This window comes from Crinia signifera, chromosome 1 (assembly GCF_055691185.1).
Source record: "Crinia signifera chromosome 1, ASM5569118v1, whole genome shotgun sequence".
NCBI classification, from domain to species: Eukaryota; Metazoa; Chordata; class Amphibia; order Anura; family Myobatrachidae; genus Crinia; species Crinia signifera.
Window position 1 is genome coordinate 459,407,540 of NC_139217.1, and position 25,041 is coordinate 459,432,580.

The 25,041-nt window shown below is 47.6% G+C and overlaps 1 protein-coding gene across 2 annotated transcripts in view; it reads left to right on the forward strand.

The window, feature by feature from the left end:
• Positions 1 to 25,041, forward strand: part of WDR7 (WD repeat domain 7) — a 298,065-nt gene that overhangs the window by 263,562 nt on the left and 9,462 nt on the right. For both annotated transcript variants that reach the window (XM_083155233.1, XM_083155236.1), the window contains one exon: positions 17,914 to 18,018. In XM_083155233.1, coding sequence (XP_083011359.1) covers positions 17,914 to 18,018 — 105 coding nt within the window. The remainder of the gene's footprint in view (positions 1 to 17,913; positions 18,019 to 25,041) is intronic.

Here is a 25,041-nt window from a genome sequence, read left to right on the forward strand (position 1 = left end):
GGGCAATTGTTTAGTTTGCACCCACATGCCGAAAAACAGCTGGAAATGGTTAGTACAACTAATTGGAAAAATTAAGCTGATTTGATCCTTCCCAAATCTTTTCAATGCAATCCCTACCTGTCCGCTCGCCCTGACACCCCTCCAAATCAACCTCTCTCTCCCTGCGTCCAACACACATAGCAATGCAAATAAGATGCGTTTACGGTGGGGGTGGGGGGACACTCGATGTTAGTAAACTTGCTTGGGACAAAGAATGATTAGAAGAGCATTTTAAGGTGACTGCAGCAATGACGACAGAAGACACATCTGTACTGTACACTGGGTCAGTTACTGGGAAATGATGGGTTTCGGCACAGTTAGGTGATAAACGTCGATGTTACTTGAAGCATGTTCTGCACAACCCTTTAGATTGTTTTGATTCATCTGTCTTTACCTAATAATTCAGGGGGAAAAAGGTAGATTAGCCACTGGATGTCACTAGACTTCAGTTGAAGCTTGCTGAGGATGTACTGTATTAATAACTATTACCAACGTCTTTTGTCTTGAACTGGGTGTCTTGAGTCATAAGGGAGGAGAAGTGAGCCAGAGGAGGAGTGGCCCATGGCAACCAATCAGCACTGAAGTAACATCTATAATTTGCATAATATAAAATTATACAGGGCAGCTGATGGGTTGCCATGGGCCACTTGTCCTCCGGCTCACTTCTCCTCCCTCATACATCTACCCCTGTGTGTGCTCTGCCTCCTACCTCCTAGCTCAATGCCTCCACCTGAATGTCAGCTTGTGGCGATCAGCTTGGAAGACTCCTTCTACCATACGCAAGGGACACCATCTACAGGACACATTGACGTGGGATTTCTTAGAGATACCTGTGATGAAACGGGGTACATTGTGTAACCACATAGCGTGTAACCCTTAGTTCAGGCCGCCGGGATCTCCCCCTTCCGGCCGCCAGCCAATGAAGCTCCGCCGCCCGCCCTTCAGCCCGCCGAGCTGTAAGTAAGTGACATTTTAGCAGGGCAGATGTCAATGGCTATGCTGACACCGTTCCCTAAGGTACGGTGTCAGCGTAGCGTAGCCGGGCGCCCTGCTAATACATAAGTACCGAAACTGTTAATAAATAAATAATGGGGGCTGTCAGATTTCCTTGCCCTGCACATTAGGGAAGGAAGTAAGATGCATACTCCAGTTCTACACCATGGGCCTGATTTAGCCACGTATAAAATGCTTATATGTACAGAGTTCAGCGATTATAGGTACCTTATGGGGAGAGTTTGCTGAGCGATCTGTCAGGGCCAGTGTTCTCCGACGAGTTTGTTGCAGATAACTTGGAGTGGCAGCAAAAATTGCGGAAGTGTCGCGACCGTTTTTGGCCCAGTATCTTCTATGTATATTTTTATTTCATATGAATATATATTTGTTTTCATTACATTCTCTTTGTGCACAGTAACAGCCCGAGATTACCGCCTTCTTAGGGGAGCTGAATTATCGCACCAATAGAACCGGAATGTGCAGCAGATAAAACATTTTTATTCTTATTCCTTATACGTATCCTATTCCTCTCCGCGGTTTATGGAGCCGGCCCTGTTCAGCTCATGCAATTATATTACTTTTTAGAATATATTGTTTTACTTATTTTTGCTTCTCACTTTATTGCTGCACCATTGGATTAAAACATACGTTTGATTGATGGCTGTTTGGTTGGAGAATATTTTCTTTTCCATAAACCAAGCGACTCGGGTTACTCCCAGTTGTAATCTAGCGAGCCTGTATATTACAAGACCCACGCACAAGATAGACGAGCCTCTCTGGGGAACGCTCCACATTTATCTGCATAACTAATACCTTTTGTGTTACTCCTTGTTTTATCAATGATCGCAGTCTATGCACAGTCGCAGTCTATGCACTTATGAGGTTGCTCAGAAATACACTCAGTGGAGGTCGTGGATCCTTACCAGATACCGCTGGGATTTCAGAATGTTATTATGTAACGCTCTCAATGAGATGGGACATAGCGACTTGGAAGCAAAGAGAAGAGACCGGCGCAAAACACTAGAAAGTGCTACAATGAGGTCAAGGGAGAAAATGTCATTTGCATCAGGAGAATGTTAGAATGCACATCATTTGTGGCATGTTCCGGGATGCGCTCCGAGTCTCTCCTCTGCTCCGTACATTCCTATGTCTTGATGCAGGTTTCTTAAGCTTTTGTCAGAGCTGTCAATCATCCTCCTTTATCTACCTCTTAGTCTACATTGGGGGGAGGGGCAGAACCGATTTTCTTCTCTGCTCGGCAGTTAAGAGAAACGTTTCCCAGAAACCACATTTTCCTTTGAACAGAAGAAAGGGAATCATACTGTAATACCTCATCACTATGATAACTATAGTAGAGGATTACAATAGCGTTCAGATGGATCGTGTTACATGGGTCCTAAATAGACAGCAATGTGTGTAAACGGTGGTTCCATGTGTATGGTTTCACCTGTATACTGAATTGTCATGTATAGACAAGGCGGTGTCCGGCCCTGGGTCTACAAATCGCACTCCCTGCAAAGAGGAGCCAGATAATAGCCTACGCAGTGCTAGACATGGTCTTGCACCATTAGGTGTTTTTCATTCTAGCACACTGCATCTTTCAAAACCCATGCAGTTCCTCTTCCCTGCCTGAGGTGTGACTCTGCTGTGGTGCTTCTAGCACAGTTTGGTCTGTATCTCTCTGTTTATATGTTTTGGCAGACAACTGGATGTAGCCACATGTTCTTCACAGAAAACCTCACAATTTACATGTACAGATTGTACAGTCTACTTCTGCCATTGGTACAGAGCATATTAGGTTGTGAGCCTTCCTGCAGATCTGCAGAGTATGAATAATAGAACTTTGTTTGCACCGGACACAGGATCCCGGGAGATCTGCTGGGTCTAAAACCCATATTACCATCACCATAAAGCAATGCTGCCAGTTTCAGGTCTTTTGGGAGGGTGTGGATCATTGGATAGACAGTAACTAGGTCAACAAGCATTAGATCCACATGACTGAAGGACAACATAGGATTAGGTCAACACAAGCATTAGGTTGATAGTCAAAAGGTCTACGTGGGGCTTATCGGGGGGGTTTACCCCAATGTCGACATGGACACTAAAAAAAGTGCACCGCGTCCCCTCGCAGGGCTTGCTACACTCGGCACTCTGTTTTATTCTCCCACCATGCCCTAGTGGGTGGTAGGGCAGGAAATATCACCTGTCGACGCATGTCGGCTCAAAAAAAAATGAAAACCCCCATGTTGACCTTTAGACCTTCCCCATGTCAACCTAATGCTTGTGTTGACCTAATGACCTCTCAACCTAACCCCATGTCGACCTCCAGTCATGTAGACCTCGTGCTTGTAGACCTAGCGACCTTATACCTTTTGGGACTGGTTGTATAAAAATTAAGGTAGTGTGTATTGTAGCATGGGCTAGGTTTAGGTGCCAGAAATTCACTTGACTACAATAATACGTACTTTCCCTAAATGTCATATGTATGAAAATAAAATAGTATTTAAAAATAAAAATCGATCCTTGCCAAACTATTTTTCTCTCCCAGTCTTGCAGTGCTGACGTCAGCGGTCACACAGCATCTTCTGGTGTCCGTGTGAGCGCTGAGAAAGTAGTCGTTCAGATGTGCCCTTCTAGTTGTGCCAGCTAGAACTGTAGCACCAGGAATATTTTTTTTTTTTGCAACTGTTTCTATTATTCACTGAATGAATAGGCTGCTTAGGCAGCTTCTGCTGATTAAAATGATATGCAGCATGCCTATATTCTACTTTCAACTGTTGCTGTATCTGCATAGGAAATGCTATGTTACAGTGATCCTGGAAAACAATGCAGACTACAGCGCAGACACAGACTACACAAAAAGGAGCGCACAAAAACATGCTCGGCGGTGCTGAATCACTGGTTCTGTATATTGCGACTTGTAGCACATGGACGGTAGATGTATGTGGACACATCTATAGCTAATAGTAGGGGTGCACCACCTGTGCTTTATTCCTTTATAGTAAATATTGCGTTGCAGTAGGGAGACTCCCATTGGTACTGACCAGTTCAGCAACGCGGACAGCGACATTCTCTCCCTTCTCTCTTGTTTCTGCTTATTCCACAATTTTCTGCCACTTTCTTTTCCATAAATTTCACGCAAATGTAATTCCCATGAAGCATTTTGTCGTGTGGCCAGGCAACCAATACATAAATTATGAACCGCTCATTAATATTAGAAGGAATCAAAGCATCTGTCAGGCCCTCGTGCCATTATCTATCTGCGTCCTATATGTGTGGATATATTGACTCATATCTCTTAATATCGATCATAAACGTATCGAATAAACGTCCTCATTTCATTAGAGGCCGGGATGGGGTTCTATCAATGTGCTGCTAAACGCTATATATTAAAATAAGTGATATCAAAATTCTCATGACAACAAGAGCTAATTGGATAAGTCAGTGGCAAGTATTAATAATGTCATGATTACAGGCGGGAGAAGAGAGCGTAACGGCTTTCCTACAGTCCGTTGCCTTTTACAGAACATATACCCATAATGTATAGAAAGTATGGAAAGCCTGAAGCGGTTCGGCGATGTATGATGAGCAGGACAAAGTATTAACTGACCAAAATCACTTGTCTTTATTTTTTTAAATGTCCTGTTGGATCAGCATCTAAAGACTGCATTAAATAGGTAATCTATGTTTTACGGGATGACTAGATCTTTACTGTCAGTATCACCGGACAATCAATCAGTCATCTGTGTAAATATTCAAACTGACACTGACCAACGGTTTTCAAGAGAAAGGAATGGATAAGACCCAGGTAGTGTGTCAGGCCCGCAGTGCCGCAGAAGCCAGGGGAGATAAGCCATACTGAGGCCAAGCCACAGTATGTACCGATCAAGTTACACCACAGGAAATGTCCAAGCAAATCTGCCCCTCGCCCATTTTGTAGCCCAGATACATTGATAAGATGTAGAGGAGAATACCTATTTGGAGAAGATAGAAAAATCTGGTAAATATATTCATTCCTATTGATATATTGTATGGGTCATTTGGTCTACAACATGATGGTCGACATGGGTCTAGGTCGACATGTCATTAGGTTGACACAAGCATTATGTCGACATGGTCTAGGTCAATAGTCAAATGGTCGACCCTCTTGACCCATGTTGACCTTTCCCCATGTCCACCTAAGGATGTCAAGCCAACGCTTGTCGACCAACTTCTTGTAGACCAAGTGATCCCAACCCCATTGCATGCAGGATATAAAACAGTGAGCTTGGTTCCGACCCATTCGCACAGTGTAGTGCCCATGCGTGAGCCGTTCCTGTGAACAAAGCCAGCAATGAATTGTCATCGCTGGCTGTTCACAACTTGATTGACAGGCGGCTGGCATTTTCTGAGCGTGCACCAGAAAGCGCCGGTGGCTCCCGACCATTGGAAGGGACGCTGATGTTAGCAGCAGTCCCGATAGCCCCACAGCCTTCGCAGCACCGAGTAAGTCTCCAGGACCAGTCTGAAGGTGCCCACACACTACAGCGATTTCACCGCAAATCCGTTGCAGTCATGAACAATTGCGGTACGATGCGCACTCCTGTGGATCTTTAGCTGGATCTTACCTGCTGCCAGGAAGATCAGAAGCTGCAGCTAAAGATCTGTGGGACTCAGGTATTCCCTCAGGTGTTCAGGAACTCGGGTGTTGGTGCGTGTTCGGATGCTCTGATATTTGGGGCATTTTTGCGCAGTTGGGTATTTTGGAGTTTGTGTGCTCTGCCTCACCACAGCAACATGACCAAGGAAAAGGTTGGTGTCCAGTCATTATCGAGAACCTTTTAGCATCCGGTTAAGAATCCCAAACACAAGGCTGGGGGTAGCCCCGTGTTCTTCGTGCATCACATACATTTTTTTTTAATCATCTAATTTTTTGTGTTTGGTTTTGCCACTACTTTTATGTGTTCTTTTATTTTGAAAAATGGGTACTTATGTAGTATCTGGGCTGCCGATTTCTAAATCGGGTCGGATCGGGAGATCGCATCGCATGCGACCATGCGATTCGATGCGATGCGATGCGATGCGATGACCCGATTTTTCCATAGGAATCAATGTTAAAATGGACTGAGTCCATTTTAACATGGAATTCAATGGGAAAAATGGGTCCTTTTCATACCCCTACTATCCAAGTGGGCATGGAGTTGGATATAAACCTGTGGCGAGCGTAGCGAGCCACCGAGCCCGAAGCGTGGCGAGCGAAGCGAGCCCCGCGAGGGGACGAATACCGTCCCCTCGCGGGGCTCGCTTCGCTCGCCACGCTTCGGGCTCGGTGGCTCGCTACGCTCGCCACAGGTTTATATCCAACTCCATGCCCACTTGGATAGTAGGGGTATGAAAAGGACCCATTTTTCCATAGGAATCATTTTAACATTGATTCCTATGGAAAAATCGGGTCATCGCATCCGATATCGGATGCGATGCGATGCGATGCGATATCGCATCGCATCGCATCTGATTGTATGCCTTAACTTAAGGCATACAATCAAAAAATCGGCAGCCCAGATACTACATAAGTACCGAAAAATGTAAATTGTAACCACTCAGCTTTTTTTTTTTAAATATAATTAATTTGTCCAATACCAGTGTTCCACCATCTACAAAAGCTCTGTTCTGATGTAAATAGCCTTCCCCTCGGGATATTAAAAGGGCAACTCTGGCTCAAGTGGAATATTGACATGCACCACTCTGTATAGTTTCCTTTTGTTGCTGTAGTGATCAGAGGACGTTGCAGTTTATATACAGATCTTTGGTTTGAAAGGTTTAAAAACCCTGGTTACAGTACTTCCTCATCAACCGAAGAACTGCAGATTGTTAAACTGTCCAGTATTCTATGTTCCTTTTAGTTATTTTTTTTTATATTACCGTAATTGTGTTTGGTGGGCTGTTAAATTATAACGTGCTCGTAGCGTGTGGGGCAATTTTAAGTCTTCAGTATCTGTCTGAAATTATTCATAGTCTTTCACCAGAGACAATTTTTGCAGAAAGGTTACCGCAGCTGTACGTAGTCTCTGGAGGCTGATAGGAGAATGCTACGTTCCCAGGAGAATATGTTTTTGTTGATTGTTTGTTGCGTGTGTGCGCAAGTATGTGTGTCTTTGAAATGGGAAACCGACCAAGTAGATGTATTTTTAATTTACATTTACAGTGCAGCAATGTTTGAAATTACTGCCGGGTACGGTTCTGCCAGCTGACTGTTGATTTTTTTTTTGTGTCTTTGAATTTGGTGTTAAACGGGTTTAAACTGAACGGTAACCGCACTGAACTCCTGGAATTTGTAAGTATATAGAGAGGACATACAGTATGGGCATAGCTACAGATATTTTTATCGAATATATTGGTAAGAGCTGAATTTAAGCACAGTTCAGTCTGGGTCGGATGCAGTGATACTGTGTTCCACCTACAGTAAGCATTTGATCGGGGACTTTGCCAGGTAAACATGGGTCGTGTGTCATTGTGAAGGGGTCATCGGGAGTTATGCATGTCTGGTCATTTCCAGAGAAATTCCCAGGACCGAACCAAATATGTTGCGGTGGAACAGGGGGGATATTCTACCCGGGCGATAGTTGAGAAGCTGCTCAATGTATTGGTGGATTGGAAGCACTGTTTGATGACCTACCTCACTTTCACTAGTTTTGCAGGGCATACATGGGTGCGGTGTGAAAGGGGTTTGAGCAACTGTAACGGGATTGGTTTGAAATCCCAACCGCCGGAATCCCGACAAGGGGGGGACGTGAATCGCCCCCCACCTTGTGGGCTCGCTGCGCTCGCCACGCAGCAGGCCCGGTGCCTCGCTGTGCTCGGCGCACTAATTTATTCTCCCTCAATGGGTGTCGTGGACACCCACAGAGGGATGAAGTGCTGAGATTTCGGCGGTCGGGATTTCAACTGCATCCCACTGTAACATGCTATTTATCACATGTAAAAAAACTGATGATCTGCAGGGCGATGAGGAGCAGTGAGGCGGACACAGCGGCAGTTCCTGTGAGGAACAGTGGGGTGGACGGCGGCCTGGGTGCAGTGGCTGTGATCGTCAGTGCAGCGGGCGGGCATCAGCGGCTATTAGAATTTTAAAATAATGTGTCAAATGACTGTCCGGCGGCCGCTGATTGGCTGAGAGTGCTCTATCTAAGCCAATCAGAAGCCGGACAGTCATTTGACACATTATTTTAAAATTCTAATAGCCACCAATGCTCACTGCTCTGATCACCGCCGCGGCCTCACTGCTTCTCATCGGCACCCCCGCTGCACCCGCCTGCCGCTCATTTGAGAGCCGCCGCTGCCTGCCCACTGCAGAAGGTCATGCTGCACGTCCGACCTCCTGCATGTGTGTGACCTTTGATCCGATGCGCGGTCCTGTGCGCATCGGATCAAAGGTCACACACATGCAATTTTGGTCCGATTTCACGCAATTTATCGGCCCAAGTGCCAGTCGCATAGTGTATGGGGGCCAGTCAGAATATCAACAGAGGGATCCTGACTTGCCTCGGGGTTGGGGGTAGGTACTAGGGGGAGGGTTTGGGTTAGAGTGGGATAGGTTAGAAATACTTATTGCAGTCCATTGGGATTTTTATCATTATGATTTGGACACTGGGGACCCAGATTATGATGAGTCATAAACAAACAAAGTGCTAATGAAACAAATGATCTGGAAAAGAACTCTGCAGAACATAAGACAATGTAACTGGAGGAACAGAGGACAGCCGGTAGGAATAGGTTTTGCTTTTATGGTTCTTATTAAGGTTCCTTTTTATCTTGTTTTTTTTCACAGTTTGTATTCATCAAAGTCTCTTTGCCATAAACCTGGGGCGTAAGAGCAGAGGGCAACTCCCCGGAAATTAAGTGGATTGTCACTGAGATTAATCTGGTTTTTGCTCCAGTTCCTCGATGCGGTCATTAATAAATAATCCCACTTTTATTATTTTCCTTGTCTGCTGCGCTCGAGGTGACGCCCCAGGACAGAGACCCTGCTTAGCTCTAAGGCTAGCCCTCCTGGGGCAGCTTTGTCACATATTCTAGCTGCAAGGCGAGGTGCGGTGGTAAAAGGCTGCCATTGGGGGGGCATTTGTGTACATTGGGCATCATTGCTGTTATCCTGGATGGCAGGTAGTGGTTTCCTGATGTCTGTAGGAGACCACACAATGTTATTGTGCCTATATGATTACAGGGTGGAACTGCCGGCTGCCTCCCGTATTTAAGTACAGGTCGAGTATCCCGTATCCGAATATCCGTTATCCGAATTATTCCGAAATACGGACATTCCAGAAAGTGAAAAAAATTTTTTTTTTTGCTAAAAACTCACTGGGGACATATGTAACAGCATCACTGGGGACATGATATGTAACTGGCACTATATATGTGCAAGACAATGATTGCTTGGCATTCAAATTCAGTGCTGAGATAGTACACACATTTTGTTTCACGTTTTGAAACCTTGTTTTTTGAACAATTAAAATATGTTTGTGTGTATTTTATGTGGTAATAAAATATATTTGTGTGTATATTATGTGTTTATACAGCATAAATGCAAGATACTTAAAAATACATCATTGAAATATTAAAATATTCCGAAATACGGAATAATCCGTTATCCAAAATTCTCCTGGTCCCGAGCATTTTGGATACGGGATACTCAACCTGTATTAAGTATTTAATTCCAGGCCTAATAGGCCTCATTTACTAACATTCAGACCTGTTCGCTAGGTTACACGTTTCCCCCCCCCCCCCCACCCCACCCTGCCGCACAAATCCGTATTCTTGATCTGCGGCTGGATCCCAGAACAGTCTTCTACTGCTGTAATCATCATACTGTACATGGGTTCTGGGATCTATATGTTAAGAGATTCACTGGACATTTCTGTATGCGCACTATTCTCTGTAAATTCTACTGCGAAAGCAGAAAGAATATCTGGGGGATTTCTGTGGGACACTTGGGACTCCACCAACTGATGCTACGGTCCCAACATTGTTTAGTTACACCTCTGCTTGTGACTGCTGTGCAATACAGAATGCGCTGTAGTGACTTAAAGTACAGATGGTTGTCTGGTGAGCCATTCGCAGATTCTGATGCGTCTTCCTACATAATAAGCCACACAACGCAAGATGCCTGGCACAAGTGAGCCACCAGGTCATTTTGGACGAAAGTGTGTTTTAGTTACAGCACAATGCGACTAAGACGCACGAGGAGACTGCTCTGAGTAATGTGGTAGATGACACTGTTATACTGTGTGATACTTGGGAAGCGGTCATCTATTAGAATGAACTTAGGTCTACAGTCATTAGGTCGACCCCACTAGGTCGACTGGCAGGAAGGTCGACCTGACTTAAGGTCGACATGGGCCAAGGTCGACATGACTTAAGGTCGAATTTGCATAAAGGTCAACATGAGGAAGGTCGACTGGTCATAAGGTCGACATGGGTTTTTCACTGTTTTTTGAGCCGACATGTGCCGACAGGCGGTATTTCATGCCCTACCATCCACTAGGGCGTGGTGGGAGAATAAAATAGTGTGCCGAGCGCAGCGAGGCACCGTGCCCGAAGCATAGCGAGCGATGCGAGGGTCCGATTCTTATTGCCAACTGTGTCCATGTCGACTGTGTCGACATTCGGATAAAAAAACAGTGAAAACCCCATGTCGACCTTATGACCAGTCGACCTTCCTCATGTCGACCTTTATGCAAATTCGACCTCAAGTCATGTCGACCTTAAGTCAGGTCGACCTTCCTGCCAGTCGACCTAGTGGGGTCGACCTAATGACTGTAGACCTAAGTTCATTCTGACAGATGTACCGCTTCCGTGATACTTAGAGGGTATTCAGTCCTGGGTCCCAACTGTGCCAGCACCACACAACTCACAGCCCGCTGTCAATACGTCGCACACTGCCAGCACCACACAGCTCACAGCCAGCCAGTCACACACTGCCAGCACCTCACAGCCCGCTGTCAGCCAGTCGCACACTGCTAGCACCACACAGCTCACAGCCCGCTGTCAGCCAGTCACATACTGCCGGCACCTCACAGCCAGCCAGTCACACACTGCCAGCACCTCACATCCCGCTGCCAGCCAGTCACACACTACCGGCACCACACAGCTCACAGCCAGCCAGTCACACACTGCCAGCACCTCACAGCCCGCTGCCAGCCAGTCACTCACTGCCGGCACCACACAGCTCACAGCCCGCTGTCAGCCAGTCACATACTGCCGGCACCACACAGCTCACAGCCAGCCAGTCACACACTTCTGGCGCCACACAGCCTGCTGCCAGCCAGTCACACACTGCACTCTCCGCTCCTGGACATCACAGAAATCCCAGCGGCCACATTGGTGACAGTGACTTCAGCAGCACCTCGATGGGTGGCACTGACAGCGGCTGTGTAGTGGGGAAGTCATGCTGTGCTCCAATTTCAGTGCCATCAGTGTTCTTGATTCAGGGGGAGAGTGTAGGGGATCTGGCCATGGGTGAGCCATACTCTATACAGATAGCTCTCTGATGAAGCCATATGTGATACAAATAGCTCTCTGGAGAGCCACATGCAATACTGGGAGTATTACTGTGGCCACTGTGCAAACCCCCCATTTCTAGCGTTGATACAATATAGTCCCCAGATCCCTGTTGGTGACATGTTCTCAGTTCCCTCTATACTTTCATTGTATCACCATCCATAACTAGTAGCGGCCTCTGTACTCCTCTAGTCACTACCAAAGCAGCAGCGGTATCCCGCGGTGCACGGGTGAGATGCTGCATGCCTATTGTGCTTACCTCAGGAGCTCCTGAATGACACCAATAAATTAGCAGGCTGCACATAAAACTTTGCTGGCTGGTCTAAAAAATTAAATGGTTCCTTCTGAGAGCGTAACACTGCAGATAAATGGGGCCGTAAATGATCACAAAAAGACTTGTACTCCCGTAAGCTAAACTGATACCCAGAAAGTTATGATATACCGCCAACGTGAAGTACAACAAAAAGGGAGCTAAAAACGAAAAAGTGTCTTCATAACGCCATATGGATTTAGGAGCCGATTCATGCATTGGGCCGACCAGCGATCTTAATAGCCTCTGCCCCGCGCCCACGAAATCTCGCCTTGCGAGTGGATTTGGTCGGTTTGTGATTGGATGTGTACGGATGCACATCCATTTGTACCAGAGCCTAGAACTTTCTCGGCGGGCGCGAAGAAAACAGGCACATCCGGTCTGCTGCTGACGTCCGACACCCGTCCCTAGCAGGCTTAAGCAGTGACACTCCCAGCGGTTTAAATGTATCAACCACGGGATTTTTTGTAGGCACTCCCACAAAAACGGCCGGGATCCACCCCCACACGCCCACTCCCTGTCAATCAACATGCATTCGGCTTGCAAATAGAAATATTATGTATACATCGCCCCTTTATCTAAGGCCTACTACCCACCTTGCCTTGGTCAGGTATGTCAAGCATGCAGTTGTTAACTAGTGTGTTACCTCCAGTGGTCTCCTTGTTGGGACTATACTTGTGTCATGTCTGCGCAAGGATATTAGGCCATTGCACAGCCAACACGGTTCTATAAAGAGCAACCTGTTGCTACTGTATTTAACTTAATAGAACGATGCCGGACAACGATTGTTGTTTAACTGTTTTGTGTGGCGAGTTTTTGTTTGGTTGATATTTGGTTGTGCGTTGTGTACACAAGACGGCATTTAAAGAGTTAATGCCATCGAGGCGAGGGACGGTAACACTTGGCTAGCTGCAGCTGTCGCTCCTTTCTCCTAGATTAACTCTGGCCAGGACAGAAGCGGCTTCATTTTGTGTTTGTCATTTGCCCGGGAAGTTAAACCAAATTGTAATGAGGGAATCACAGCAGGACGGCCTTCTAACAAATGAGAGGCATCTATTGACTGACAGCCAACATGCCATTTCAGTGATAAATGAATTTTTATACACCGCTCGTCAAGGTCACTCTCTGCTTCCATTCAAAGCCGGCTCCCAGAAACCACATGACCCGCAGCATAGAGGCAAGATCGGGAATTACGTAGACATATACGTGACACTCCTGCCATAAGTCCGTGCAGTAGACGTGGAGGTTACTTTAATGGGGCGGTCGTCACCGTGTCATCCATTCACTGGGTTGGATGTGACAAAAGTCCTGAGTGAGGCCCTTGTGTCACCCGTGTATCAACTGGAGACTTACGTCACTTCATCCTTGTTCTCCATGAGGCCGGAACCTCACATCGGAGGTTGCGTGATCAGTGGCGGCAAGTGTTCCTGCCTGGAGTTCTCAATGATTTTTATAGACACCTAAGGGGTTATTTACTAAGATGGCCGTCCTATTTCAGATGGGATGTTGCTATGGAAAACTTATCACAATCTACTTATATATTTAGCACCTTTTACAAGATAATAGAATCTGATTGGTTGCCCATAGGAACATCCGAAATAGAACCCCCATCTTAATAAATGTACCTCTTTGTTATGGAGTGGCAGATTTATTAAGCTCGGAGAAGTGATAAAGTGCCTGGTAACTGTGAAGTACAGATCCTAACTGTGAAGTTACAGGCTTGGTTTGAAAAGTGACAGGTAGGAGCTGATTGGCCGGTGATAAAAACCAGACAGTTTATCACTTCACCGAGCTTAATAAATCTACCCCTGAGTGATGTATGCATTGTGATATTATTATTATTATTATTATTATTATTATTATTGTTTATTTATATGTTTAATCTTGTTTTGTTTTTTTTTCTTAATTTTTAAATACGTATTTTCAATAAAAAGCGATGGTTGGCATTAATTGCCTTAAATATATACTGTATATGTAGTATAAAGATAACATTCACTATAGAGGTGGCCAGCATTGAACAAAAGGGATGATTCTAGGGACCGATATATAAAGCCGAGACTGACCGTTAGGGACAACCCTAAGTTACGGTGGTCTATAAGTACATGGTCTATAAGTTCAGCTTCATTACACAACAAGAGCCTGATTCGGACCCGAAAGTGTTCAGCGAACCCCCTAGGATTGGATGTTTACACGTTCTCAAGCGCCCTCACAGAGGAGAAATCATTCAATTTGTTTCTTACCATTGAATGTTCTTTTCTCCTCTCCCTGCCGCTCGCAGGGACCGAGTAACCCGGGAGTCACTTGGCTGCTGTGAGGATTTCCAGGCCAGCACCAATGTCATGCGCCTGCCTCTAGCAGGCAAAGGAGCACGTGTTGTGTCGGGCACTCCCAGGGTTTCTATGGGCGCGCCCACCGCTTTTGCAAGCACGCCCACGATACGCCGGTGTTCCACCCCGGCAAGCCCACAACCTGTCAATGAGGCTGCGAGCACCTTGCAAACACAGAAGTTTACCAATGGCACTCGCAGCTGGGCCCTGAACACAAAATGTGCATATGCAGTGGCCCCACCATCAGACAGGGGCCACATTCGGACTTGTGCGAGCAAGTCCCTTACTATGTTATACATTATCTTGCAGTGGATTGATTTGCATTTTTGCAAACACATCTTAAATTGTTGCACCTTTTTATTGTGTATGTTCCTATAACTGGTAATATCAGCAGATCCCCTAGGGCAGTGGTTCCCAAACTTTTTTGAATCACGGCACCCTAGAGCATCAAAATATTTTCAAGGCACCCCTAGGCCAAATGCTTCTTATCGAGAAATTCAGAAAAAAATATATTAAATGAAGTGCATTGTGTGTATATGTCACAGTTATCTGGTGAGGGACAGGATTTGCTTCTGTTTGTCCACATATATTATGATTGGTACATTGACCATAAATAATATGAATTTATCCTGGCCCACCAACCCAAGGCACCCCTGCAAGTGTCCTGAGGCACCCCATAGTGCCTAGGCACACAGTTTGGGAACCACTGCCCTAGGGGCACAGAGGCACTATTGTTACACTGTACCTGTCACAGATACACTATGTGCACTTCCATATTGTTCCTGAGCCAATAGCATCTGTCGTTACACTTTTCATCCTTTAACGATGACCATAGGCTCTCACACTCTGTCCTCAGGCCCCCAAACAGTTAATGTTGTACAGGTCTCCTCTCAGAAATATAAGTTAAAAAAATAACTCCACCAGTGGATTATTATATGTTCCGTGAGTAATGACTACACCTGTGCACCTGCAGAGTGACCTGGAAATTGTGACATGTTTGGAGTCCTATGGAGAAGCACTGCCCGTGGGTCTTTTAATATGTGTTGTGAGTAATGACTACACCTGTGCACCTGCAGAGTGACCTGGAATATGTCACATGTTTGGAGTCCTATGGAGAACTACTGCTGTGAGCTTTTGATTGTGTTAGAAATGAGTAATGTCACGAGGCATGAAGCATACACTACCTCATGCCTCAGTAATGGAACTGCTCCATAAGGAATCAATAAGTCAGATTGTTTGTTCCCCTGACAAAATGCGACTGCTACATTTTTGGTTAAAAACTAAAGCATAACAAAATGATGCATTATTTATATCATGTTCCCCTATGGCTCCCTGATTAGGAGGTGACCTGCAAGATAGGAGACAAATGTGCTGATCTGTGTACCAGGTTGTTGTGGCATCACATTACGGCAGATATCTTATTGTCATTGTGATTGGCAAAAGGGTACGATGTGGTGACACTTTGGGGCTTATTCAGGCACACACACTGGTGCTAAAACTTTAGTGTGTTTTGCTGTAGTCACAACCCCTGGTCTACAAGCGTGTACAGGACCAAGATGCCCACTTTGATGCAACAGTCACGCTTGGTTACTCCATCTGCGGTTGCACTTAACCCATCCTACAGCTGTGTCCTCATACATCTAACCCAGGGGTGGCCAAACCTGTCCTAGAGATCTACCAACAGTTCCTGTATTTCTGGCCACCTGTGGATCTATAGTAGGAATGAATGCAGCCGGTTTGAAAATGTGACAGTTAGTAATGCCTACAGCTGTGCACCAACTAAGTGATCTGGGTAATGTGACAGTTAGTAATGATTACAGCTGTGCACCAGCTAGGTGATCTGGTACATGTGACAGTAATGACTACAGTTGTGCACCAGCTAGGTGATCTGGGGCATGTGACGGTTAGTAATGGCTACAGCTGTGAACCAGCTAGGTGATCTGGTACATGTGACGGTTAGTAATGACTACAGCTGTGCACCAGCTAGGTGATCTGGTACATGTGACAGTTAGTAATGACTACAGTTGTGCACCAGCTAGGTGATCTGGGGGATGTGACAGTTAGTAATGACTACAGCTGTGCACCATCTAGGTGATATGGCACATGTGACAGTTATTAATGACTACAGCTGCGCACCAACTAGGTGATATGGGACATGTGACAGTTATTAATGACTACAGCTGTGCACCAGCTAGGTGATCTGTGACATGTGGTAGTTAGAAATGACTACAGCTGTGCACCAGCTAGGTGATCTGTGACATGTGGTAGTTAGAAATGACTACAGCTGTGCACCAGCTACGGTGTCTGGGAAACGTGGACCGTTGGTAGATCTCGAGGCCCGGCTTGCTAGCCTCAATACATGGCACAGCTGAAGACGTCTGATGCGGCGGACTGACAGACTGCACTGAATAATGTGATATGACACTTGTTTATTGTGTGCGACGGAGTCTGTATACGGAGCAGAGCAGAACTTGTATAGGAAAAAAAGCTGCGGATGCTACATTATTGTACCTCCTGTACACGTTAGGGGACTCAGTCACACACACATACACAAGTGACCTATATCACATTAATCAGTGTCTTAGTGCATCCTATTCACATCGCATAGCGTCCAAGATGCATATTCTGCAAAAAAGACACCCTGCTCTCACGGGACCTGGCGTGCCGAAAAGGGTTGCTTGGCGCAGCTGCTGCAAAGATATAGGAGGACACATAGTTTTTTAGACAGTAGGTCTCAATAGCTACTGTCACACTCTGGGCAAACACCTGTAGGAAGCACTTGCGGAACATTGACCATTTAGATGAATGTGGCCATTGCGGGCGACTCTTAGAACCAGACCATTTATGTTAATGCACACCTATCAATACATAAAAGGTAACATCAGGCCGCTCCCACATCTGCTCTGTACTCATGGAGCACTCCTGAAAAGCAGCCAAACAACCACCCGCTCAGTGGATTGAGATCTCACCACGGCATATATTTACTAGTCTATCTGTCATATCTATAATATGTGTAGCCCACATCACACCCTAGGATGAAAGCACGCCAGCTCCAGGAGACAGCGGTAGGAGGTCTGTGTACAGACTGCGAGGATTTGACGAGATGATTATACAGTGGAACCGCAGTCTGCATCTCTAGCAGATGGAATGTTGTGTCGCAAAGTTTTATCAAAGCCCCCCCCCCCCCCCCCCCCCCCAATAAGTTATGCCGTTTGGTGTAGCAGAACAGCTTAGGAAACCGTGTAGAACACACGCACACAGGCATTTCTAATCATTAAAGATCAAGCGCTGCTGGATTAACAAGTCTTTGGACAATGGACTGATCTGAAGCCGGCACAGCTGGACATATTTACACTTCAAACCAAAGCTGCAAACTTTATAGACCGCGCTCGGCACAACTGCGCGACAACAGACGCTGGCGTACTGCAGGCCAAAGGAAAGCCTGTTCCTTATTTCTTTGGTTGTTTTTTGTTTGTTTGTTTTTTTAATATTTAATGTAGAACAAGGAAGAAGTGCGTGATTTCATAACGTACAATAAGCCTCCGGGAAAAATAAGAAGACGATGGTTAGCGCAGACGAGTTTCCTGCATATAAACACGGATTCAATTTACTTTTCTTTCCCCTTTAGTATTTAAAAAAAAAACTTTGACGTTCTTGAGGAACAAACATTAACCAAAAGTCTTCTGTGTTTCCCGATCTGTTTTGCAGAACATCCACGGCCACAAAGGACCAATAACGGCTGTCTCTTTCGCCCCCGACGGACGCTATCTGGCTACCTACTCCAATAAGGATAGCCACATCTCCTTCTGGCAGGTAATTTCTTTACGGCGTTAATAATCAGGGACAACCTGCTGCAATTTGTTTACATATAGGCAGCTATTTTGTTGTATGAATTAGTGCGGATCAGAATACAGGTATAAGTTCACTAGGAGCTTATGACTTCACTCAACACCTTTAGACACAATGGGAGGTTTTCATTCCCGGGCTAATTTTTCCACAGTTGGTTGGGTGAATTCGACTCACCCTATTCAATCCCAATGCTGAATTTTCGCCTGGGCCAAAAAATCGAAAACCGCATGGATCGGCGAAATTGCTGCAAATTCACATTTTTGTCAAATTCGCAGCCATTTTTGCAGCCGTTTTTGCAGCTGTTTTTGACCATCCCAATTTGCCCCCGAAAAAAATGAAATGGTATCTCCAAAATTGGCGAAAACTCCCATGATTGAATACTAATTGGCGAGTTATTGATGATTTTTCACCTGGCCAGGGAATTCGGCCTGGATTGAATACCCCCAAACAACCCCCCCCCCACACACACACACACACACACACACACTGTTGGCAGCAGTGACAAAGGGGAAAAATTATCACAATCCAGTAATAATTTTGCTACAACCTCTGAAAATTATTATCGCTTGCGTTTATTATAGTTAAGGTGACCAGAACAGATCCTGGTAATAGCTATCACTCCACTTCCATGTACAGACCCAGCAAGCCGTGTGGAGTTGCACACCCAGGAGGGGTGGGGTCCTGAGTAAGCACAGCCACCTTATGGCAATTTTCTGTGACTTTATGCAAGAGGGTGGGGCCTTATCTAGTGGTTCAGTAATGGTGCCCAGTCCCATATGGCATAATGTTTCATTTATTTAAAAAAAAAAAAAGTCTAGTTCAGGGGGTGGAGCTTTGCACACCCAATGGTGTTTGCATATAGGATCTGATCAATTAAATTGAACCAGTGCTAGTCGCAGATCATTATCTGTATCCTGCACCCTTTTGAAGGGCGTACCTTACAACCCTTGCATCATTTTATGCCCAGGATTACATTTTAGTTTTGTCTTTAATCGTTTTCAGCTCTGCGGTTAGACTGTAACCAGTAAAGTGTTAACTGTATATTTTACACCATAATAAACATATTTAGCTAATTGTTCCAAGCCAGGATTGTATGTTTATTGATTAAAAGGTTTCCGTTCTTCTCCAGTTTCCTTGTGGTAATGTTAGAGTGCAGTATAATGATTGAATGCACTTACATTTTACAGCTAAGTAATTAAAGCTTACAGCAGTGTTTACCACCTCGGCATAATACATAATATAATTACAATAAAGATGATTTTTAATATCAGATTGATCGCAGTATTTCAGAAGTGGACACGTGTGAGGGTGCAGCCTCTTATGGGAGAGACCTGTGACCCTGCACGGAACGCAGGCATTTCTCCTGCCAAACACCAGAAAGAGACGACTGTATTGGGCCAGTCACAAGTGTACTGTGAGCTAGGGTTTCACCTTCCCAATGATTACAGTAGCATTGAATCCTCCTACTCGCAGATACAGTATAAGGCGATATGTAATAAAGTTATTTTACATGTACAGAGGAACTTGATCCCAGAGCAACCAATGAGAGACTTAATAGAAAGAGGAGTGGCTGTGCGCTAAGTATACCTTCGGTGTATAGAAAGATACTTTATTCTTTTTCGTGCTGCAGTGAAAAATGTGGGTACTTATCCACATAAAAAGGAACAATTCAAAATTTAAAACGGTACTTGTGAATTATCCGGGCGCCCGATATTTTGATCGGGTCCGAAAAATCGCGTCGCATCGCGTGTTATCCAAATCCGACGTGACGAGAGAAGGACCCGATTTTATGATGAACATCCAATATCATTAATCAATATCATTCATATCTGACACATTAAGGATGGGTTAAAATCGCGTCGCATCGCGTCGGGTGGCATTGTATACCATACAATAGCATACAATGCGACGCAATTTTGTCGTCAAGGAAATTTCACGGGAAATCGCGTTGCATCGTATTCTTAATGTACTGTAATACAATTTCAACATCGGGCGCCCGGATAATTCACAAGTACCTTTAAAACACTGCGCTGAAAAGCAAAATAATTTTAATATTTCATAAAAACAAAAAATTACATATAAATGAATATAAACATAAAACAAATCCCCAAATTGAGGTAATAATATTACAACAGGTGCAGTGCCCTAAAAGTTTGTCTTAATGCTTGTAGAGCCAACTAGGATCCTAGTTGGCTCTACAAGCATTAACACAAATTAAGATTTTTTTTTATGTTTATATTCATTTATATGTAATTTTTTTGTTTTTATGAAATATTGAAATGCTTTTGCTTTTCAGCGCAGTGCTTTATATTTTGTTTCAATGAGAGACTTGCGTTCAGTTTAAACATTTTAATGGACTAACATGACCGTGAGGTTCTGATTGGTTCTCTAAGCAAAGTCACATTTATGCAAATCGATTGCTGTTCATGGGTGACTATACAGCCAATGCTTGTCTGTATGTTAGAGGAGTGGGCTAGTTTGGGAAGTCTCTTCCTGTTTGCATCCCGCCCAGTCTCTTCTTGTTTGCTCCCCACCCAGTCTCTTCCTGTTTGCTCCCCGCCCAGTCTCTTCCTGTTTGCTTCCCGCCCAGTCTCTTCCTGTTTGCTCCCCGCCCAGTCTCTACCTGTTTGCTTCCCGTCCAGTCTCTACCTGTTTGCTTCCCGTCCAGTCTCTACCTGTTTGCTTCCCGCCCAATCTCTTCCTGTTTGCTTCCCGTCCAGTCTCTACCTGTTTGCTTCCCGCCCAGTCTCTACCTGTTTGCTTCCCACCCAGTCTCTACCTGTTTGTCCTCTGCAGAGTCTCTACCTGTTTGTCCTCTGCCCAGTCTCTACCTGTTTGTCCTCTGCCCAGTCTCTCCCTGTTTGCTCCCTGCCCAGTCTCTCCCTGTTTGCTCCCTGACCAGTCGCTCCCTGTTTGCTCCCTGACCAGTCGCTCCCTGTTTGCTCCCTGCCCAGTCTCTCCCTGTTTGCTCCCTGCCCAGTCTCTCCCTGTTTGCTCCCTGCCCAGTCTCTCTTCCTGTTTGCTCCCTGACCAGTCTCTCCCTGTTTGCTCCCTGCCCAGTCTCTCCCTGTTTGCTCCCTGCCCAGTCTCTCCCTGTTTGCTCCCTGCCCAGTCTCTCCCTGTTTGCTCCCTGCCCAGTCTCTCCCTGTTTGCTCCCTGCCCAGTCTCTCCCTGTTTGCTCCCTGCCCAGTCTCTCCCTGTTTGCTCCCTGCCCAGTCTCTCCCTGTTTGCTCCCTGCCCAGTCTCTCCCTGTTTGCTCCCTGCCCAGTCTCTCCCTGTTTGCTCCCTGACCAGTCTCTCCCTGTTTGCTCCCTGAACAGTCGCTCCCTGTTTGCTCCCTGACCAGTCGCTCCCTGCCCAGTCGCTCCCTGTTTGCTCCCTGCCCAGTCGCTCCCTGTTTGCTCCCTGCCCAGTCGCTCCCTGTTTGCTCCCTGCCCAGTCTCTCCCTGTTTGCTCCCTGCCCAGTCTCTCCCTGTTTGCTCCCTGCCCAGTCTCTCCCTGTTTGCTGCCTGCCCAGTCTCTCCCTGTGTGCTCCCTGACCAGTCTCTCTGTTTGCTCCCTGACCAGTCTCTCCCTGTTTGTCCTCCACCCAGTCTCTCCCTGTTTGTCCTCCACCCAGTCTCTCCCTGTTTGTCCTCCACCCAGTCTCTCCCTGTTTGTCCTCCACCCAGTCTCTCCCTATTTGCTCCCTGACCAGTCGCTCCCTGTTTGCTCCCTGCCCAGTCTCTCCCTGTTTGCTCCCTGCCCAGTCTCTCCCTGTTTGCTCCCTGCCCAGTCTCTCCCTGTTTGCTCCCTGCCCAGTCTCTCCCTGTTTGCTGCCTGCCCAGTCTCTCCCTGTTTGCTCCCTGACCAGTCTCTCTCTGTTTGCTCCCTGACCAGTCTCTCCCTGTTTGTCCTCCACCCAGTCTCTCCCTGTTTGTCCTCCACCCAGTCTCTCCCTGTTTGTCCTCCACCCAGTCTCTCCCTGTTTGCTCCCTGCCCAGTCTCTCCCTGTTTGCTCCCTGCCCAGTCTCTCCCTGTTTGCTCCCTGCCCAGTCTCTCCCTGTTTGCTCCCTGCCCAGTCTCTCCCTGTTTGCTCCCTGCCCAGTCTCTCCCTGTTTGCTCCCTGCCCAGTCTCTCCCTGTTTGCTCCCTGCCCATTCTCTCCCTGTTTGCTCCCTGCCCAGTCTCTCCCTGTTTGTCCTCCACCCAGTCTCTCCCTGTTTGTCCTCCACCCAGTCTCTCCCTGTTTGTCCTCCACCCAGTCTCTCCCTGTTTGTCCTCCACCCAGCCTCTCCCTGTTTGTCCTCCACCCAGCCTCTCCCTGTTTGTCCTCCACCCAGCCTCTCCCTGTTTGTCCTCCACCCAGCCTCTCCCTGTTTGTCCTCCACCCAGCCTCTCCCTGTTTGTCCTACACCCAGCCTCTCCCTGTTTGCTCCCTGCCCAGTCTCTCCCTGTTTGCTCCCTGCCCAGTCTCTCCCTGTTTGCTCCCTGCCCAGTCTCTCCCTGTTTGCTGCCTGCCCAGTCTCTCCCTGTGTGCTCCCTGACCAGTCTCTCTGTTTGCTCCCTGACCAGTCTCTCCCTGTTTGTCCTCCACCCAGTCTCTCCCTGTTTGTCCTCCACCCAGTCTCTCCCTGTTTGTCCTCCACCCAGTCTCTCCCTGTTTGTCCTCCACCCAGTCTCTCCCTATTTGCTCCCTGCCCAGTCTCTCCCTGTTTGCTCCCTGCCCAGTCTCTCTCCCTGTTTGCTCCCTGACCAGTCTCTCCCTGTTTGCTCCCTGCCCAGTCTCTCCCTGTTTGCTCCCTGCCCAGTCTCTCCCTGTTTGCTGCCTGCCCAGTCTCTCCCTGTTTGCTCCCTGCCCAGTCTCTCCCTGTTTGCTCCCTGCCCAGTCTCTCCCTGTTTGCTCCCTGCCCAGTCTCTCCCTGTTTGCTCCCTGCCCAGTCTCTCCCTGTGTGCTCCCTGACCAGTCTCTCCCTGTGTGCTCCCTGACCAGTCTCTCCCTGTTTGCTCCCTGAACAGTCTCTCCCTGTTTGCTCCCTGACCAGTCTCTCCCTGTTTGCTCCCTGAACAGTCGCTCCCTGTTTGCTCCCTGACCAGTCGCTCCCTGTTTGCTCCCTGACCAGTCGCTCCCTGCCCAGTCGCTCCCTGTTTGCTCCCTGCCCAGTCGCTCCCTGTTTGCTCCCTGCCCAGTCGCTCCCTGTTTGCTCCCTGCCCAGTCTCTCCCTGTTTGCTCCCTGCCCAGTCTCTCCCTGTTTGCTCCCTGCCCAGTCTCTCCCTGTTTGCTCCCTGCCCAGTCTCTCCCTGTTTGCTCCCTGCCCAGTCTCTCCCTGTTTGCTGCCTGCCCAGTCTCTCCCTGTGTGCTCCCTGACCAGTCTCTCTGTTTGCTCCCTGACCAGTCTCTCCCTGTTTGTCCTCCACCCAGTCTCTCCCTGTTTGTCCTCCACCCAGTCTCTCCCTGTTTGTCCTCCACCCAGTCTCTCCCTGTTTGTCCTCCACCCAGTCTCTCCCTATTTGCTCCCTGACCAGTCGCTCCCTGTTTGCTCCCTGCCCAGTCTCTCCCTGTTTGCTCCCTGCCCAGTCTCTCCCTGTTTGCTCCCTGCCCAGTCTCTCCCTGTTTGCTCCCTGCCCAGTCTCTCCCTGTTTGCTGCCTGCCCAGTCTCTCCCTGTTTGCTCCCTGACCAGTCTCCCTCTGTTTGCTCCCTGACCAGTCTCTCCCTGTTTGTCCTCCACCCAGTCTCTCCCTGTTTGTCCTCCACCCAGTCTCTCCCTGTTTGTCCTCCACCCAGTCTCTCCCTGTTTGCTCCCTGCCCAGTCTCTCCCTGTTTGCTCCCTGCCCAGTCTCTCCCTGTTTGCTCCCTGCCCAGTCTCTCCCTGTTTGCTCCCTGCCCAGTCTCTCCCTGTTTGCTCCCTGCCCAGTCTCTCCCTGTTTGCTCCCTGCCCAGTCTCTCCCTGTTTGCTCCCTGCCCAGTCTCTCCCTGTTTGCTCCCTGCCCATTCTCTCCCTGTTTGCTCCCTGCCCAGTCTCTCCCTGTTTGTCCTCCACCCAGTCTCTCCCTGTTTGTCCTCCACCCAGTCTCTCCCTGTTTGTCCTCCACCCAGTCTCTCCCTGTTTGTCCTCCACCCAGCCTCTCCCTGTTTGTCCTCCACCCAGCCTCTCCCTGTTTGTCCTCCATCCAGCCTCTCCCTGTTTGTCCTACACCCAGCCTCTCCCTGTTTGTCCTCCACCCAGTCTCTTCCTGTTTGTCCTCCACCCAGTCTCTCCCTATTTGCTCCCTGACCAGTCGCTCCCTGTTTGCTCCCTGCCCAGTCTCTCCCTGTTTGCTCCCTGCCCAGTCTCTCCCTGTTTGCTCCCTGCCCAGTCTCTCCCTGTTTGCTCCCTGCCCAGTCTCTCCCTGTTTGCTGCCTGCCCAGTCTCTCCCTGTTTGCTCCCTGACCAGTCTCTCTCTGTTTGCTCCCTGACCAGTCTCTCCCTGTTTGTCCTCCACCCAGTCTCTCCCTGTTTGTCCTCCACCCAGTCTCTCCCTGTTTGTCCTCCACCCAGTCTCTCCCTGTTTGCTCCCTGCCCAGTCTCTCCCTGTTTGCTCCCTGCCCAGTCTCTCCCTGTTTGCTCCCTGCCCAGTCTCTCCCTGTTTGCTCCCTGCCCAGTCTCTCCCTGTTTGCTCCCTGCCCAGTCTCTCCCTGTTTGCTCCCTGCCCAGCCTCTCCCTGTTTGTCCTCCATCCAGCCTCTCCCTGTTTGTCCTACACCCAGCCTCTCCCTGTTTGTCCTCCACCCAGTCTCTTCCTGTTTGTCCTCCACCCAGTCTCTCCCTATTTGCTCCCTGACCAGTCGCTCCCTGTTTGCTCCCTGCCCAGTCTCTCCCTGTTTGCTCCCTGCCCAGTCTCTCCCTGTTTGCTCCCTGCCCAGTCTCTCCCTGTTTGCTCCCTGCCCAGTCTCTCCCTGTTTGCTGCCTGCCCAGTCTCTCCCTGTTTGCTCCCTGACCAGTCTCTCTCTGTTTGCTCCCTGACCAGT